General features: G+C 36.1%; 1 protein-coding gene across 5 annotated transcripts in view; it reads right to left on the bottom strand.

The window, feature by feature from the left end:
- Positions 1–19656, bottom strand: part of FER (FER tyrosine kinase) — a 503761-nt gene that overhangs the window by 382209 nt on the left and 101896 nt on the right. For all 5 annotated transcript variants that reach the window (XM_066273970.1, XM_066273969.1, XM_066273971.1 and 2 more), the window contains one exon: positions 7649–7748. In XM_066273970.1, the coding sequence (XP_066130067.1) occupies positions 7649–7748 (100 nt within the window). The remainder of the gene's footprint in view (positions 1–7648; positions 7749–19656) is intronic.

Here is a 19656-nt window from a genome sequence, read left to right as displayed (position 1 = left end):
GTAAATATATTAAAGAAATGATGGCTGAAAGTTTTCCAAAGTCATGAAAACTATAAACTCGCAGATACAAGAAGCTCAGAAACCACAACCACAAGGGAAAAAAGCCCAAACAAACAAACAAAAAAACTACATCATAATCAAATTGCTCAAAACCAATGATGAGAAGAAAATCCTAGCCCTGGCTAGGTAGCTCAGTTAGAGTGTCATCCCAATATGCCAAGGCTGAGGGTTCAATCTCCAGTCAGGGCACACACAAGAATCAATCAATAAATGCACAAGTGGAACAACAAATCAATGTTTCTTCCTCTCTCTCTCTCAAATCAATACAAAATAAAAAATAAAATAATTTTTTAAAAAAGGATTTAAAAAAAAAATCAAATCCTAAAAGCTGTCAAAGGAAAACAAAATGTTCAGGGCTACAAAGACAACAATTAGAGCAGATTTCTCTTTCATGTGACACTAAAACAACACTTTCAGAGGTGAAGGAAAAACACTGCAAGTATAAAATTCGATACCCAATAAAAATATTTTTTAAAAATGAAGTTGAAATAAAAAGTTTTTCAGAAAGCTATAAGTATTACCTACAGACTTACAAGAAATGTTAAATCATTCATGCAAAAGTAAATGATACCAGATGAAATAAAGAATGCTAGAAAAGGTAACTATATAGATAAATATACAAGATGTCTTGCTGTAATTTTAAAAATAATTGACTGTTGCCTGACCAGGCAGTGGCGCAGTGAATAGAGCATCAGACTGGGATGCAGAGGACCCAGGTTCAAGACCCCGAGGTCGCCAGCTTGAGCGTGGGCTCATCTGGTTTGAGCAAAGCTCACCAGCTTTGACCCAAGGTCGCTGGCTCGAGCAAAGGGTTACTCGGTCTGCTGAAGGCCTACGGTCAAGGCACATATGAGAAAGCAATCAATGAACAACTAAGGTGTTGCAACAAAAAACTGATGATTGATGCTTCTCATCTCTCTCCCTTCCTCTCTGTCTGTCCCTGTCTATTCCTCTCTCTGTCTCTGTAAAAACAAAACAAAAACAAAACACATTTATAAAGATAATTGACTGTTTAAACAAGAACATTAATAATATAGTGTGACATATATAACATATGCAAAAGCAAAAATATCACAACAGTAACACAAGGACTGTGAGACTATACTACTGTAAGAGTCCCATATTATACACAAAGTGGAACAATAACACTTGAAGTTATATTATTATAAATTAAAGATAAAACAAAAACTTATAGCTAACAAGACAACAAAAAAGATAAAAAGATCTTAAGAACAATGTTCAATTAATTCAAAAAAAAGGCAAAAAAAAAGAGAGGACAAGGAGAGAATAAAGAACAGAAAAAAAAACAAAGAAAAAAACAAACTGTAAGATGACATATTTAAACCTAACATCATCAAAAATCACATTAAATATAGCCTAACTACACCTATTAAAAAGTAAAGATTATGAAGATTTAAAAAGCAAGACCTAATTCCCTGCTGCTTATAAAAAATGCATGTCAAAAACTGAAATACGTTGAATAAGTGAGAAAAAGATATATTATGTAAACTCTAATAAAATTAAAGCTGGAGTGGCTATATTAATATCAAATGGAATAGATAACACAGCAAAGAATAACACGAGGGATAATAAAAGTCACTTCAAATGACAGAGGAGTCAAGTCATCAAAATACATAAAGCAAGAAACTGAGAGAACTACAAGAAATAGAGAAACAGTGGGAGATTCCAATTGCCCTATCTCAATAATTTCTAGAAATAGTAGACAAAAAAAGTCAGTAAAAAGTAAAAACATTAAAAATTTGAATAACAATATTAACAAACTAGACCAAGCTGACAATATAGACCACTCCAACCAACACAGAATACATACTTTTACCAAGTACACATGAAGCATTTACCAAGACATACCATACTATGGGCCATATAATGTGTACATAAATATAAAGAAATAAAGTCATACAAAATTCTCAGACCAAAATGGAATTAAATTATGAATCAAAAATAGAACACCTCAAGAAAAATGCCATAACTTAAGGAAACAAAATAATACACTTCTAAATAACCTATAGATAAAAGAAAAACAAGGAAATAAGAAAGTATTTTGAACTGAACGAATATGAAGACACAATCAAGTACGAGAAGTATGAAATGGTGCCAAAGTAGTACTTATGGACATTCATTGCACTAAATGCCTACCTGAGAAAAAACAAGATGAATTGATAAAAAAAAAGATGAATTGATAAAAAAATGCAGTGCATATATACAGAATGGAATATTACTCAGCCATAAAAAAGAATAAAATCTTGCTATTAGTTACAACATAAATAAACCTAAGTGAAATAAGTCAGAGAAAAACATATACTATATGATTTCACTTATATGTAGAATCTAAAAAAACAAAATAGAAAGACTTATAAACACAATAAATAAACTGATGAGTGCCAACAGGGAGTGGGATTGGGGTATAGGCAAAAAGGTGAAAGGGATTAAGAAGTAACAACTTCTAGTTAAAAAAAAATGTCATAGGGATATAAAATGTATAGCATTGGAAATAGTCAATAATATTGTAATAACTTTGTATGGTGACAGATAATTACTACTCATTGTGATGATCATTTCAAAAGGTATGTAAATGTCGAATCCTGTTTTACACTTGAAAATAATATATTATATGTCAACTATACTTATATGTTTTAAGTAAATAAATGTAGTGATGCTGTAGAATAATAAGCCCCCCTCAAAAGGAAACAAAACCTAAGGCTGATCTTTGAGACTATTAATAAAATTGATAAACTTCTAGCCAAAATGATTAGGAATAAGAGAAAGAAGATAAAAAGTACCAATATCAAGAATGAGAAAGAAAATATCACCACAAATTCTACAATTATAAAAAGGTGAATAGCAGAATATTATAAACACCTTAATAGCAATAAATTCAATAATTTAAATGAAACTGACAAGTTCCTTAAAAGATGTAACCTACTAAAATTCAAACAAAATGAAACAGATAAACCAAATAGCCTTATCTCAATTAAAGAAACTGCATTTAATTTTAAAAGGGTCACAAAAAATGAAAAAATAAAAATCAGTGGTCCCGGATGGCCTCATAAGTAAATTCTACCAATAGTTCAGAAATATTACCTATAGAACAAAATTTTTCTTGAGAATTGAAGAGATAATCATTCATAGGACAATACTACCCTTATATGAAAATGACACAAAGATATTACAAGAAACAAAGAAAAAGACATAGATGAAAATGGCACTACATCATAACCAAGAGGAGCTGTCAATCCAGGACCGTGAGGCTCTTGTAATATTTGAAATGTGAAAAATCAATCAAAATAACTCACCATATTAAACCAAAAAGAAGAAAAACAAATTTCATCTCAATAGGTACAAAGAAAGCATTTGACAAAATCCAATGTTCATTCTAATGTATGAACAGAAAGAAATTTCTTCAACTTGATTTTTTTAAAAATGTTTGAAAAACGACAGCAAACATCATATTTAATAGTGGCAGTCCCCCCCACACACACACACACATCCTTCGCCCCTCTCCACATTACAGGAAGAAGCAAACATGTTTGCTCTTTCTCCTTCTATTCAGCATTACACTGGAGGCTCTAGCTAGGGCAAGCAACAACTACAAGAAAACAAAGATCCAGATTGAAGAGGTTTAAAAGTAAAACTCTTTATTCACAGACAACATGATACCGTAGTTCTTTTGTGAAGTCTCTTACTTTTTATAAAGATGACATGGTGTTATGTCAGAACCTTAGTTCAGATATAAGCTATATGGATTCACAATTGTTTGATGGTTAAAGGAAGTGTTTAACCAAAAGTGTGCAGACCTCAATTTACAATAAAAATGTCAAGCCTGTGTATTTTGCAACCAAGAATGTTACTCTAAAACTCAATGCTGCTATCAAGAAACAATATAAATTATTAACTTAAGCTCAGTAAGTGACAATTATTATGGTTGTTCTCAATGAACATGTTGTAAGTAATAATACATAGACTAATGTCTAGGAAATAGTCAATAAACAGATATATGTAACCAAAAAATAGACTAATGTCCAAATTAATCCAAATCAATTTAATACAAACATCTGTTCCCTCAACACAGCACATAACAAAGCAAGTTTAATATTTAGATATATTACAAAAAGTTAATTAAAATGATGTTACAATCATATTACAAATGAGTTTTTATTTTAATTAGATTGAACATAAACTAATGTCCCATTAGACATAAATTCTAACATTCAAAACTTAAAGTATTTTGTGTAATCCATCCAGCAGGGGTCGGAAGTCTGGAATTTCAGCATTGCACAGCCTTCCTGCTGATCGCCTACTACTGCTGAAGCTCCAGCTGCAATAACTGAACCCTTAACTCAGAACCCATTCTTGATCAAACCCAGAATTTAAACCTTACTGTGAGAGTTATTTCCAGGCTTTGTTTTTCTCCAAGTTTTATCTTCTCCAGCTGGATGCCATATGTCAGACTGGGGTTTTTAATAGCTTTCCAACACCTAAGAGCTAAAGTAATCTCTGATGCCAGAGCCATAGCTTGAACATCCACGCCCACACCAGCAGTGCCCACGACCCATTCCAGAGTGCCCTGGTCTGACCTATCCACATGAACTAAGGTTCTGACATAAAGCCTGTAAATACTGGAAAATCTGCTGCCACATTCTCTTTATAATGACTAAACAACTTCACAAAAGAACTCTTATTTCAATGTTAAAGATAGAAGCAGTTTGAAAACAAATAAAATTTGCAAAATATAATTTTATACTTTTTCATGTAAACATGAATATAAAGAAAGTTTCAATTGGTTTTATTATAGAAGAGAAATTTACATGTCTCATGCATAAAACACATAAGAACTTCTTTTGAAGATATATATTGCATAAGGTTATTTAATTTAATAGGATTTAATAGGAGTAACCAAATTCTTGAAAATAGAAAAACACTGTCACTAATATTTTTAGAAAGAAAAAATATAAATAAGTTTGCATATTTTAACACAGGACAGTCAGCCAAATAATATACCACTTATATCAATTAAAACCATAGTCAAGATTTTTCTGGTTGCCTTTCTACTATTAATACTACACTAAATAGTATTTTATCTAGATCCAAACAAATAAGAAGCAATTATTATATGTGAATAATCTTTGATAATATAAATATTAGGAACAAGAACTTTTAAAAACTTTATTATGACATCAAAACTAATTTCAATTCTTAAATAAAATTAAAACAATATTATTAAAAATAGGTACCAAAACTTGAGTACTTATGTATTTCTTTCCCTAACTAATTATTCTCTATCAGATACAAACCTAGTGTGAAATACTTAGCATAGCTGGACTATAATTCAGTTGGATTAAGTCACCACTTGCTCTGAGTAAATTTAATATGATTACTTAAAATATACACTAATTTGAAAATGATAGCCAGACATATTAAGTAAGAAACTTTATAAAAATTAACTTTTGATGGATTGAATAGTAATGCTGAATGTGCAAAACTATTTCTGAAACTAACCTTGGTGGATTAGCAAAGTTTAATATTTAAGATATAAAAGTTAAATTTTGAAAGATGGTAAGACTTGGAGTTCCCAAATTAGAATATTAACTAGAAATGGGTAAGCTCCTTGAATGCCTAGGAAATTCTGTTTTGATTGCAATAACTTGAATATGGATAGTGCTCAGTAAATACTTCTTGAAAGCACTCTTAAAAATAACAAAGGAATAGTGATTAGGTTTGAATATGATGGTTGAAAACCCATAAAATAATAACACAATGTTGAAATTTAATCCAAGACTATCTAACTCCAAATTCTATGCCATTTTCTCTTTACTTCACTTAAATAACAGATACTCATTAAATGACAAAGGCATTTTTAAAAAGATGTTTTCATTAGTAGAGATCATAATCTCAAAATATTGGTTGAGGTACACTAAAAAGAAGAAAGAAAGGGAAAAGTAAGGAAGCAGTCAACATGGATTCATCTTCCCTAAAGAGCAATAGAAACACTGAGAAGCAGACATGAAATAAATGTGGGAGAAGTAAAGGAAACATAAAGCAGATGTTGGAGGAAAAACGGGGAGAGGAGAAAGCACGAGAGAAAAAGGAAAAGAGGTATAGAGAGAAGGAAAGAAGTGAAAGCAGCAGGGAGAGGCAAGGTGGATGGGGAGATAGAAAGGGAGGAGGAAGTAGGGAATGGAGGGAGGGAAGGAGAACTGCGTCTACATCATTATCTCTGCTAGTCTCCTGAGAATAACAAGAGCAGTGTTGTCATTGTGCAAGACGGATTCAAATGTAGGAGCTGTTTATTTCATTTACCTACAAAAATAAGTTAATACACACAAAAATGACAAAGATTCATTAACAAAGAGAAAGGTAACTTTAAGAGGCAAAAGAAAATAGAGTTTCTAATAAGGTTTATCTTTAGCAAGAAAGAAATGTTTGAAACTCCAACTTTTATAATTTAAAAAAATCAAAATATAAAAACTGTTTATCTACGTTTCATGACTATAAATGTAAATCTCTTTAAAATATAGGTTTCTCTTTCCATTAACTTCCAAACTGCCTAACGAAAAGTCTAGGATACTACAAACACATAAAATTAAGCTATAAAGGCAAAATAATGTTTTAAAATTATTTAATGTATTTTAATGGCTTTTAAGTACTATAGGTAAAAAGGGGATTAAAATGGCTTCTAAATAAATGCACTTCATTTTTCTTATTTAGCATTCACTAAAATCGGATGCTTAAAATAACATTAAACACTACTTGCATTCTACTACACAAGTGCTACATATTTTCATTTAGTATGTGCTATTCAAAAATGGTGTGCATCATTTTTTATAAAAGGTATTATTACATTATTTCAGTCTACTTTTTTTATTTAATTCATTTTTAGAGAGGAGATAGAGAGAGAGAGAAGAAGAAGGGGAGGAGCAGGAAGCATCAACTTCCATATGTGCCTTGACCAGACAAGCCCAGGATTTCGAACCAGCGACCTCAGTGTTCCAGGTTAACAATTTATCCACGGTGCCACCACAGGTCAAGCACAATTAGTCTATTTTGGTTTATTTTGCTTTTGAGGTTTTTTTGTTTTTTGTTTTTGTTTTAAGTGAATGGGTCTCAGTGGAATCATTCCACTATTTTTTTTGTATTTTTCTGAAGTGAGAAACAGGGAGGCAGAAAGACAGAGTCCCATATGCACCTAACCAGGATCCACCCAGCATGCTCACCAGGGGGTGATGCTCTGCCCATCTGGGGCTTTGCTCTGTTGCAACCAGAGCCATTCTAGCACCTGAGGCAGAGGCCATGGAGCCATCCTCAGTGCCCGGGCCAACTTAGTTCCAATGGAGCCTTGGCTGTGGGAGGGGAAGAGTGAGAGAGACAGAAAGGAGAGGGGGAAGGGTGGAGAAGCAGATGGTCACTTCTCCTGTGTGCCCTGACCGGGAATCAAACACGAGACTTCCACATGCTGGGCTAATGCTTAGCCAACTAGCCAGTGCCTCATTCTACTATTTGTAAAGATAACTTTCAAATAATAAGAATAAAAATTACTAAAATAAACATTTTTTTCATAATTTTGCCATACCTTTAGCTAAAGCTTCTTTATATTTCTCTTTTGCAGAATTCATTTCTTTTATTAACTGTCTATAGGTGGATTTTAATTTCTCTAATTCTGTCTTTGTAACCTGTGGAAAAGAAATGCAGAAAGAAAAAAAGTTTAACTTAAATTTACATGGTAAAAAAACTGAAATTCCAAAAGATTAATTCATGTATATCTTACTGTTTATAGGTCTGAGTTACTCTTTAATATACAATAATAGACAAAAAATTAAAAATTACTTTAAAAATCAGTGATAAATTCAACTGCATACCAAAAAAAACCCATTTTATAAAAAGAGCAAATGAAGAAACAGTGCTGTAATCATCTAAAATTTAAAGACCAATAAATAAATTTGCTGTGTACAAAAATATTTTCTCTAATAAAAAAAGCTAAATTAAATATTTATCTTAATTTTACAAAGTAACTCTGAGTTGCTATAATTCACCAGTTCTAATAGTTTTTGGGGTTTTTTTATTCAGTGAGAGGAGAGGCAGAGAAACAGACTCCCGCATGCACCTGGAGCAGGATCCACCCAGCAAGCCCAGTAGGAGGGATGCTCTGCCCTTGTGGGGTATTGCTCCATTGCTTAGCAACCCAGCTCTTCTTAGCTCTTAGCTCCTAAGATGGAGGCCATGGAGCTATCCTCAGTGTCAGACAGAACTCACTCCAATTGAGCCATGGCTGCAAGAGGAGAAGAGAGAGAGAGAGACAGAAGGGATAGAGGGAGGGTTTGAAAAGTAGATGGGCACTTCTCCTGTGTATCCTGACTAGGAATTGAACCCGGAAAATCCACACTCCAGGCCAATGGTCTACCACAGAGCCAACTGGTGAGGATCTGGATTGTCGTGTTTTTTTGACATTGTAACATCTCTGAAAAGAAGATACATCTAATAATCACTGTTGGCAAGCAATAATCATAAGTGGCCACTACATGCATGCATTAACTTGATTATTATTTCTACAGAAAGACTAGACCAGGGGTCGGGAAACTTTTTTGTCTGGGAGAGCCATGAACACCACATATTTTAAAATGTAATTCCATGAGAGCCATACAACGACCCGTGTATGTTACGCATTATCCAATAAAAATTTGATGTTGTCCCGGAGGACAGCTGTGATTGGCTCCAGCCACCTGCAACCATAAACATGAGCGGTAGGAAATGAATGGATTGTAGTACATGAGAATGTTTTATATTTTTAACCTTATTATTTTTTTTATTAAAGATTTGTCTGCGAGCCAGATGCAGCCATCAAAAGAGCCACATCTGGCTTGCAAGCCATAGGTTCCCGACCCCTGGACCAGACTAATGCAAGTCCTTACTCTATTGATAAAAGGCATTTAAATAGCATTTGAGAGAAAAATTAAGAATCTTAGGTGTTGTCTGAAAAAAGCTTCTGCTACAGCTTCTGAGAAAACTCAATCAGCAATATGAAAAACTTGCAAAAGGGGCATAAGCAACTTAGAAGACAATCTCAGAGCCCACTTCTAACAAATTTTGTATCACTATCAGTCTTAATAGTATGAAAGATATTGTGTAAATAAACAGAAATGTCAACAACTATAACACAGACACACACACACACACACACACACACACACACACACATATATATATATATATATATATATATATATATATATAGCAAGAGAGAGAAAGAGAGATAGAATGAGTTCAAACCATTCCCTTTAGAAAGCACTAACTCAGCCTGACCTGTGGTGGCACAGTGGGTAAAACATTGAGCTGGAACACTGAGGTCACCAGTTCAAAATCCTGGGCGTGCCCGGTCAAGGCGCATATGGGAGTTGATGCTTCCAGCTCCTCCCCCTTCTCTCTCTCTAAAAATGAATAATATCTCCAAAAAAAAATGTTTAAAAAAAGCACTAACTCACTGGTGAACTTTTTTTAAACCAACTTTATTTTTTAGACCTGTTTTACTTTCACAGCAAAATTGAGCATAAAGTTTAGACATTTCCCATATACTTCCTAGCCCTCACACACATTGCCTCCCACATTAGCAACATCCCCCAAAAGAGCATTTATTAGAAGTAATGAACATATAAAATGACACATCATTATCATTAAGTTTCATTCTTGGTGTTGTACATTCTATGAGTTTGAACGAACATATACTGACATGATCTACCATTATAGTATCATACCTCTGTGCTCCATCTATTCGTCCCTCTCAACCTTCACAACCATTGATATATTTATCTTATTTTATTTTTCAACCATAGGTTATAGTCAGTATTATTCTGTATTAGTTTCAGGTATACAGCATAGTGGTTAGACAATCATAAACTTTACAAAGTGAGGCCCTCTGAAATTTCAAGTGCCCACCTGGCACCACCACTAGTATTTTTTCTTTTTTCTTTTTTTTTAGTGAGAGAAGGGGAGGCAGAGACAGACTTCTGCATGTGCCCAGACTGGGATCCACCCAGCAAACCCATCAGGAGGCAATGTGCTGCCCATCTGAGGTGTTGCTCTGTTGCAACTGGAGCCATTTTTAGCACCTGAGGCGGAGGCCATGGAGCCACTCTCAGTGCCCAGGGCCAACTCGTTCCCATGACTGCAGGAGGGAAGGAGAAGAAAGAGAAACAGAGATAGAGAGAAGTGAGAGGGGGAGTGGTGGAGTAGCAGATGGGTATTTGTCCTATGTGCCCTGACTGAGAATCAAACTCGGGACATCCACACGCCAGGCCAATGCTCTACCACTGAGCCAATCAGCCAGGGCACCGCTGGTATTTTTATAACTATCAAAATTTTTCTTTCCCCAGAACATCATAGAGTTTTACAATCAAATGGTATTTAGCCTTTCGAGGCTGGATTCTTCCACTTAGTAATATACATTTACATTCCTCCATGCTTTTTTGGCTCAGTAGCTCATTTCTTTTGAAAGCTGAATAATATGTGATTGTCTACTACAGTTTATTTATCCATTCACCTAATAAAAGAAATCTTGGTTGCTTTCTTTTCTTTTTTTTTTTTTAATTTTTTAAAAAGATTTTATTTATTCATTTTAGAATTTTAGAAAGGAGGGAGGGAAGGAGGGAGGGAAGAGGAGGGGGGAGGAGCAAGAAGCATCAACTATGTATATGTGACTTGACCAGGCAGGCCCAGCGTTTTGAACCAGCGACTTCAACATTCCAGGATGACGCTTTATCCACTGCGCCACCACAAGCCAGGCTTGGTTGCTTCTAAGTTTAAGTATTATCAAAGCCCTGGCTGGTTGGCTCAGCAGTGAAGCATCGGCCTGGTGTGCAGGAGTCCTGTGTTCGATTCCCGGCCAGGGCACACAGGAGAAGCATCCATCTGCTTCTCCACTCCTCCCCCTCTCCTTCCTCTCCGTCTCTCTCTTCCCCTCCAGCAGCCGAGGCTCCATTGGAGCAAAGATTGCCTGGGCGCTGAGGATGGCTCTGTGGCCTCTGCCTCAGGCGCTAGAATGGCTCTCGATGCAACAGAGTGAAGCCCCAGAGGGGCAGAGCATCGCCCCCTGGTGGGCATGCCGAGTGGATCCCGGTCAGGCGCATGCGGGAGTCTATCTGACTGCCTCCCCGTTTCAGCTTCGGAAAAATGAAAAAAATAAAAATAAAAATAAAAATAAACCTGCTATTAACATTCATGTGTACGGGTTTTTGTGTGGACATAAGTTTTCAACTCCTTTGAGTTAATACCAAGGAGCATGATTGCTGAATCCTATGGCAAGAGTATATTTACTGTTATAGGAAATGCCAAGTCTTCCAAATTGGCTGTGCTGTTTTGCATTCCCACCAGTAATGAACGATTGTTCCTGTTATTCATATCCTCACTAGCATTTAGTGTTGTCAGTGTTCTGGAGTTTGATTATTTATGTAAGTGTGCTGCGGTATCTCACTGTTATTGTAATTTGCATTTCCCTGATGACATATGTTGTGGAGCATCTTTTCATGTGCTTATTTGCCATCTGCATATTTTCTTTAGTCAGGTGTCTGTTAAGGTTTTGGCCCATTTGTTAATCAAGTTATTTGTTTTCTTAGTGGACTTCTAAGTATATTTTATATTGAGAGTTTTTTGCAAATAGCTTCTCCAGTCTATGGCTTATCTTTTCGTTTTCTTGACACTGTCTTTTGTAAGGTTTTTTTTTGTTTGTTTGTTTTTTTAATTTTATTTATTCATTTTTAGAGAGGAGAGAGAGAGGGAGAGAGAGAAACAGAGAGAGAGAAAGGGGGAGGAACTGGAAGCATCAACTCCCATATGTGCCCTGACCAGGCAAGCCTGGGGTTTCGAACCGGTGACCTCAGCATTTCCAGGTCGATGCTTTATCCACTGCACCACCACAGGTCAGGCTTTTGAAAGTTTTTAATTTTGATGAAGTTTACTTATCAATTATTTATTTAATGAATTATGTCATTGGTGTTCTGTCTAAAAAGTCATCACCATACCAAAATCATCTAGGTTTGCTCCTATGTTATTTTCCAGGCATTTTATCATTTTATGTTTTATATTTAGATCCATGATACACTTTGAGTTCATTTTCATAAAGCGTATAAGATCTGTGTCTAGATTCATTTTGCATATAGATGGATGTCCAGCATCTTTTTTTTTAAATAATTTTTTTTTCTGCTGCTGACTTTGCCCCTTTATCAAAGATCCATGACTATATTTATGTGGATCTATTTCTGGGCTATTTGTTCCATTGATCTATTTGTCTATTGTCTTATGCAAAATCTACACTATCTTGATTACTGTGTCTTTATAGTAAGTCTTGAAGTTAGGTTACAAAATAATATCAATCCTCTGACTTTGTTCTCCTTCAATATTCTACTGGCTCTTCTGGGCCTTTTGTTTGTCCATATAAACTTTAGAATCAGTTTGTCAATATCCACAACATAACCTGCTGGGATTTTCACTGGGGTTGTGTTGAATCTGTAGAACGAGTTGGAAATAACATCTGACATCTTGACAATAGTAAATCTTCCCATCCATTAACATAGGATATCGCTCAGATTTCTTTCTTCTTTGATTCTCTCATCAGGTCTATAATTTGGTCCTACAGGTCTGTACTTACTTTGTTAGATTTATACTTACTTAAACCTAAGTATTTCATTTTGGGGGATGCTAATTTATGATATTTTGTTGCTAATTGCATATCAACTTGTTCAGTGTTTGCTGGTCTATAGGAAAGCAATTGACTTTTGTATGTTACCACTGTATCCTGCAACCTTGCTATAATGCTTAGGTCCAAGAGATTCTTTGTTGATTCTCTTGGATTTCCTACAAAGACAATCATGTCATCTGTGAACAAAGACAACTTTATTTCTTTGTTCCTACTCTGTATACTTTTTCTTTTTCTTGTCTTGCTGAATTAGCCATGACTTCCAGTATGATGTTAACAAGCAGTGGTAAGAAGGAACATTCTTGCCTTGCCATGATCTTAATAAGAAAGCTTTGAATTTCTCACTATTAAATATGATATCAGCTGTAGCATTTATTTTTCTTTTTCAGAGAGGATATAGAGAGAAGGGGAGAGAGGAAGAGCAGGAAGCATCAACTCATAGTAGTTGCCTCTCATATATGCTTTGCCGAGTAAACCCGGGGTTTCTAACTGGCGACTTCAGCATTTAGGTCGATGCTTTATCCACTGTGCCATTTTTTGTAGGTATTCTTTTTTTTAGAGAGAGACTGGAAGGGATGTAGAGGGAGATGAAAAGCATTAACCTGTACTTGTTTCATTTTAGTTGTTCACGGATTGCTTCTCATACGTGCCTTGACTGGGGGGCTCAAGCCAAGCCATTGACCCCTTGCACAAACCAGCAACCTACGGCTCAAGCCAACGACCCTGGGCTTCAAGCCAGCAACCTCTGGGCTAAAGCCAGCAACCTTGAGATCATGTTGATGATCCCGTGCTCAAGCCAACGAGCCCACACTTAAGTGAGTGAGCTCAAGGTTTCGAACCAGGAACCTCAGCATTCCAGGTTGATGCTCTATCTACTGCACCACTACCAGTCAGACTGTAGATATTTTTCATCAAGTTTACTAAGAATCTTTATCATGAGTTAGATTTTGTCCAATGCTTTTTCTGCATCTATTCATATAGTTGTCTGATTTTTCCTTTTTTAATCTATTTATGTGATGGTTTCCATTAATTGCTTTTCAAATGTTGAATAAACCACACACCTGAAATACATCCCAATTGGCCATGATATATTGTTAGACTTGATTTCCTAATAGCTAACGATTTTTGCATCTATGGTTATGAGAAATATGAGCCTGTAGTTTTATTTTTTTTCTAATATCCGATCTGGTTTTGGTATTAGGGTAATGCTGGCATAAGAGAATAAATTAGGACTTTTCTCTCTTTATATTTTCTCAAAGAGTGTATAGAAAATTGGTATAATTTATTTAATAGAATTAACCAGTGAGCTCATTTGAGCTTAGTACTTCCCATTTTGGAAGGTTTTTAATTTTGATTCAATTATATTATCAGATATTTGCCTATTCAGATTGTCTATTTCTTCTCATGTGAGTTTAACAGATGTGTCCTTAAATGAATTGGCCTATTTCTCTACATTATCTAATCTGCAGGCTTAAGGCATAAGGTGTGCCCACTTTCACTTCTGATATTAGTAACCTGTGCTGTACTGTGCTTTTGTTAGCCTAGCTAGAGACTTACTGATTTTCTTGATCTTTTCAAACAACCAGTTTTAGGTTTTGTTGAGTTTTATCTGATTTCCTATTTTCACTGTCACAGATTTCCGCTCTAATTTTTATTATTTCTTTTCTTCTGCTTACTGATGATTCAATTTGGTCTTCTTCTTCTAGTGTCCTAAGGTGGAATATTAGCTGAATGATTTTATATCTTTCTTCTTTTCTAATATATGTATTCAATGCTATACATTTCTGCCAGCCCTGTTTCTGAGTGCCACAAATTTGGGTAAGTTTTGTTTTCTTTTTCATTTAATAAAAAATATTTTTTAATTTCTCTTAAGACTTTTTTCTTTGATCCATGTGTTTTTTACAAGTATGTCATTTAACCTCCAAATATTTAGGAATTTTCCAGCTATCTTTCTGTCACTGATTTCTAGTTTAATTCCATTGTGGTCACAGAGCTGACATTGTTTGATTTCTTTTAAATTTATTAAGATATGATTTATGGTCTAGAAGTGGTCTATCTTGTTGAACCTTCGATGTCAGCTTGAAAAGAATGTGTACTTGGCTCTTCTTGCATGAAATAATCCATAGATGTACACTGTCTCTAGTTGATTAATAATGGTATGATGTCTTCGCTGATTTTCTCCCTGCTGAATCTTTTCTCACAGAAGGGTATTGAAATTTCCAACTATAATAGAGAATTCACCTATTTCGCCTTACAATTCTAATAGCGTTTGTAGTTCTATCAGTATTTTATTTATTTTTATTTATTTATTTGTATTTTTCTGAAGCTGGAAACGGGGAGAGACAGTCAGACAGACTCCCGCATGCGCCCGACCGGGATCCACCCGGCACGCCCACCAGGGGCGATGCTATGCCCCTCCGGGGCGTCGCTCTGCCGTGACCAGAGCCACTCTAGCGCCTGGGGCAGAGGCCAAGGAGCCATCCCCAGCGCCCGGGCCATCTTTGCTCCAATGGAGCCTTGGCTGCGGGAGGGGAAGAGAGAGACAGAGAGGAAGGAGGGGGGGGTGGAGAAGCAAATGGGCGCTTATCCTATGTGCCCTGGCCGGGAATCGAACCCAGGTCCCCCGCACGCCAGGCCGACGCTCTACCACTGAGCCAACCGGCCAGGGCTCTATCAGTATTTTAATACTGTATTGTTAGACACATATACGTTAAGGATTAGTGTCTTCTTGGAAAACGGACTACTTTATCATTGTGTAATTTCCTTCCTTATTTCTAATAAATCTCCTTCCTTTGAAGACTTCTCCATCTGGAATTAATACGGCTACTCCTGCTTTCCTCTGACTGTTGTTAGCATGCTATGTCTTTCTCTATCCTTTTAGAATTGATTTGTGTGTGTCTGTAGATTTAAAGTGGGCTTCTTATAAAAAAACATGTATTTGGGTCTTCTTGTTTTGATCCACTCTGACAATGTCTGTCATTTCATTGGTTTATTTGAACCACTAACCTTCAGAGTAATTATTGATAAATCTGAGTTAATATCTACCATATTTGTTAGTTTCTTATTTCTTACCCTTGTTATCTGATGCTTTTATTGTCTTCCATCCTTATCATGTCATTTCTGGTTTTGAGTATTTTATGATTCCATTCTCTCTCATTTGTTAGCATATCAGTTATACTTTTTTTTTTTTTTACATTTTTTAGTGGTTATCCTAGAGATAACAATATACCTTTATAACAAATCCAAGTCCACTTTCAAATAACATTATCCTTGCAGTAACAAAATGATCTTAATTATTCCTTCCCGTTCCTTTTATCATTGCTGTCATTTAATTTTACTTATATATAAGAATACATAAACATATATACATGTGTATATACATATATATATACACACACACACACACACCACACACACAAGACATATATATGAATGCACTTACTTGACTACATTGTTGCTATTATTATTTTCTTTTTGTATTTTTCTGAAGTGAGAAGTGGGGAGGCAAAGAGACAAGTCTCTCCCATGTGCCCAACCGGGATCCACCCAGCAAGCCCACTAGGGGGTGATGTCTGCCCATCTGTTGCTCTGTTGCAATGGGAGCCATTCTAGCACCTGAGGCAGAGGCCATGGAGCCATCTTTGGCGCCCGGGCCAACTTTGCTCCAATGGAGCCTTGGCTGTGGGAGGGGAAGAGAGAGACAGAGAGGAAGGAGAGGGGGAAGAGTGGCGAAGCAGATGGGTGCTTCTTCTGTGTGCCCTGGCCGGGAATCAAACCCAGGATTTCCACATGCTGGGCTGACATTCTACCACTGAGCCAGCCGGCCAGGGCCACTATTATTATTTTCAACAAACTGTTATCAGTTAAATCAATTAAGAATGAGAAAAATAGAAGTGTTTATCTTCACTGATTCCTCCTCTGATGCTTTTCCTTTTTTTATGTGTATCTTAGTTATGACCGCTGTCCCTCAAATTTTGATTGTCTGAGAAAGTATTTCTCCTTCATCTTTGAAGGAGAATTTTACAGTGTATAGAATTTTAGGCTGATGGGATTTTTTTCTCAACACTTTAGGTATTTCATTCCTCTTTCTCCTTGTTTGCATGACTTCTGAGAAGTCAGATGTAATAATTATATTTGTTCTTCTATAGGTAAGATGATTTTTAATCTAGCTTCCTACAGGATTTTTTCTTTATCTTTTACTTTCTGTAGTTTCAAATCAAAATGCCTATGTATGGTTTTTATTTTGGGGTTTTTTTGGAGTTTTTTTTGGTCATTTATTCTGTTTGATTTTCTCTGGCATTCTTGGATCTATCATTTGGTACCTGACATTAATTTGAAAGAATGTTCAGTCTTTACTGTTTCTAATTTTTCTTCTGTTCCTTTCTCTTTCTTATCCTTCTGGAATTCTCACGACATGTGTAACACCTTTTGTAGCAGTCCTACAATTCTTTAACATGCTGTTCATTTATTTTCAGTCCTTGTTCTCTTTGCTTTTCTGTTTTGGAGATTTCTACTGATATATTCTCGAGTTCAGAGATTCTTTGTTCAGTGTGTCCAGCCTCCTAATAAGCCCACCAAAGGCATTCTTCACATTTACTGCAGTGTATTTGATCTCTAACATTTCACTTTGCTTCTTTCTCAGGATTTTCATCTCTCTGCTTACATTGCCTATCTGTTGTTGCATGCTATCTATCCATTAGAGCCCTAAACATATGAAACAAAAAGACAGTTTTAAATTCCCAGTGTAATAATTCCAACATCCCTACCATATCTGGTTTTGATGTTTACTCTGTCTCTTCCAACTATGGTTTTGTCTTTTGGTTACAATTTTTTCTTTTTTTTTAGTTTTAGATTTTTATTTATTCATTTTAGACAGAGGAAACAGAGACAGAGGGAGGAGCAGAAAGCATCAACTCCCATATGTGCCTTGACCAAGAAAGCCCAGGGTCTTGAACCGGCGACCTCAGTGTTCCAGGTCGACGCTTTTATCCACTGACCATTTTTTCTTAATTGACAGGCATGATGGTTTGAGTAAAAAAGAACTAATGTAAATAGGCCTTTACTCATGTGGTGATTAGTTGGCAGGGGAGGAAAAGCTTTTTATAGTCCAATGATTAGGTTTCAGTCTTTTAATAAGCCTGTGACTCTGGACTGTGAACATTACATGTGCTTCTCAGCCCCTAACCTCCATTACATAGGACTGGTAGCTTGAATGGGCCAAAGCTGCATACTTCCCTTCCCCCAGGTTGTTAGGCTCTGGTTAACAGTTTCTTCTGAAGGCAAACCTTGCTAAGGAGAACAGAATATACTGGTTTATGGCAAAATGCTTCCTATTCCTCTCTCCCTGCCAGGACCATGAAACTTTTCTCCAGTGTTCACAGTGAGAACCTAGTAGAGACCCAGGAGATAAAATTCACAAAAGTGTGGGGGCCCCTCAGACTGGGTTCTTAACTGCCAGAGTTATCCACACCGAGCCTTCAGAAATTATCAGTTACCACTCAGGTTTTCTGCACCCAGAACTGGTTCCAAGAAATGATCAGCCCTGATAAGTAGTGATTCCTTATATTAGTTTGTCGGTCTTCCTAATTTTGGTGACAGCCAATGGCCCTGGGACTTCACTTCTCTTATTAACCTAAGAAGAATAGTTTATTTTTCAATTTTTTTAGCCTTTTACTTGTTGTTTGAATAAAATGACAACTTCCAAACTTTTTACGTGATGGACTAGAAATTGGAAGTCTAAACTTTTGAAATTGCTAAAGAACCAATCCATTATTCTGCAAACTAGCAAATTAATAGCAAAAACAAGCATTTATCCTGCCTTCCCTATATAAATTATGTCTCAGTGTAACTAAATAGTTGGTCTATAGAAATTCTTAAATTTCAAAAAAAATTTTAATTTTTAAAAATTTTTCCATTGATTTGAGAGAAAGAAAGAGAGGAGAGAGAGAAGCATCAACTCACTGTTCCACTGAGTTGTTCCATTTAGTTGAGTATTCAATGATTGCTTCTCATATGTGCCCTGACCGGGAACCAGACCTGTGACCTCAGCGCTCTGGGATCAGATTTTATTTACCCACTGAGCCACCCAACCAGGGTTAGAGAAATTCTTTATTGAAATATTCCTGCTAACAATTGCATTAGAAATGATATGAGAAAATCTTGCCATTTTACAACCTCCACTGAAATAATAAATTAAGCAGTGAACATCAATTGTTTATAAAATGATTATATGAAAAGCTAAGAGAAACTTTATTAATAGACTGATCAGGCTGGCAAAAACAGAACCTATCAGTCAAGTTTAATATCACAAAAATATAAACAAGCAGACACATTATCTAACTTCCAATATAAAATAAGAAGCTATACCAACACCTATGATGCATACTTGCCCAAAATAAACAGCAAGAATCTTATCAAGCCTCTAGCTCTAACTTCCAGTTACAGCAGAGATGGAGGAGAAGGAAATGTGAAATCACATGGACACTGCTGAAAGCAAAGTGGTTACGGGGGAAGGGGTGCAAAGAGGGACAAATATATATATGGTGACAGAAAATGATTTGACTTTGGGTGATCAGCACACAACACAATCAATAGTTCAAATGCTATAGAGGTGTTCACCTAAAATCTATGTACTCCCATTGATCAGTCACCTCATTAAATTTAATTTCATAATAAAAAAGAAAAATCAGGCCCTGGCCGGTTGGCTCAGTGGTAGAGCGTCGGCCTAGCGTGCGGAGGACCCGGGTTCGATTCCTGGCCAGGGCACACAGGAGAAGCGCCCATTTGCTTCTCCACCCCTCCACCGCACCTTCCTCTCTGTCTCTCTCTTCCCCTCCCGCAGCCAAGGCTCCACTGGAGCAAGGATGGCCCGGGCGCTGGGGATGGCTCTGTGGCCT

The sequence above is a fragment of the Saccopteryx bilineata genome, chromosome 4, assembly GCF_036850765.1.
Source record: "Saccopteryx bilineata isolate mSacBil1 chromosome 4, mSacBil1_pri_phased_curated, whole genome shotgun sequence".
Taxonomy (NCBI): domain Eukaryota; kingdom Metazoa; phylum Chordata; class Mammalia; order Chiroptera; family Emballonuridae; genus Saccopteryx; species Saccopteryx bilineata.
Note: the sequence above shows the minus strand (reverse complement) of the source record. Positions and strands in the feature narration are given on the sequence as shown.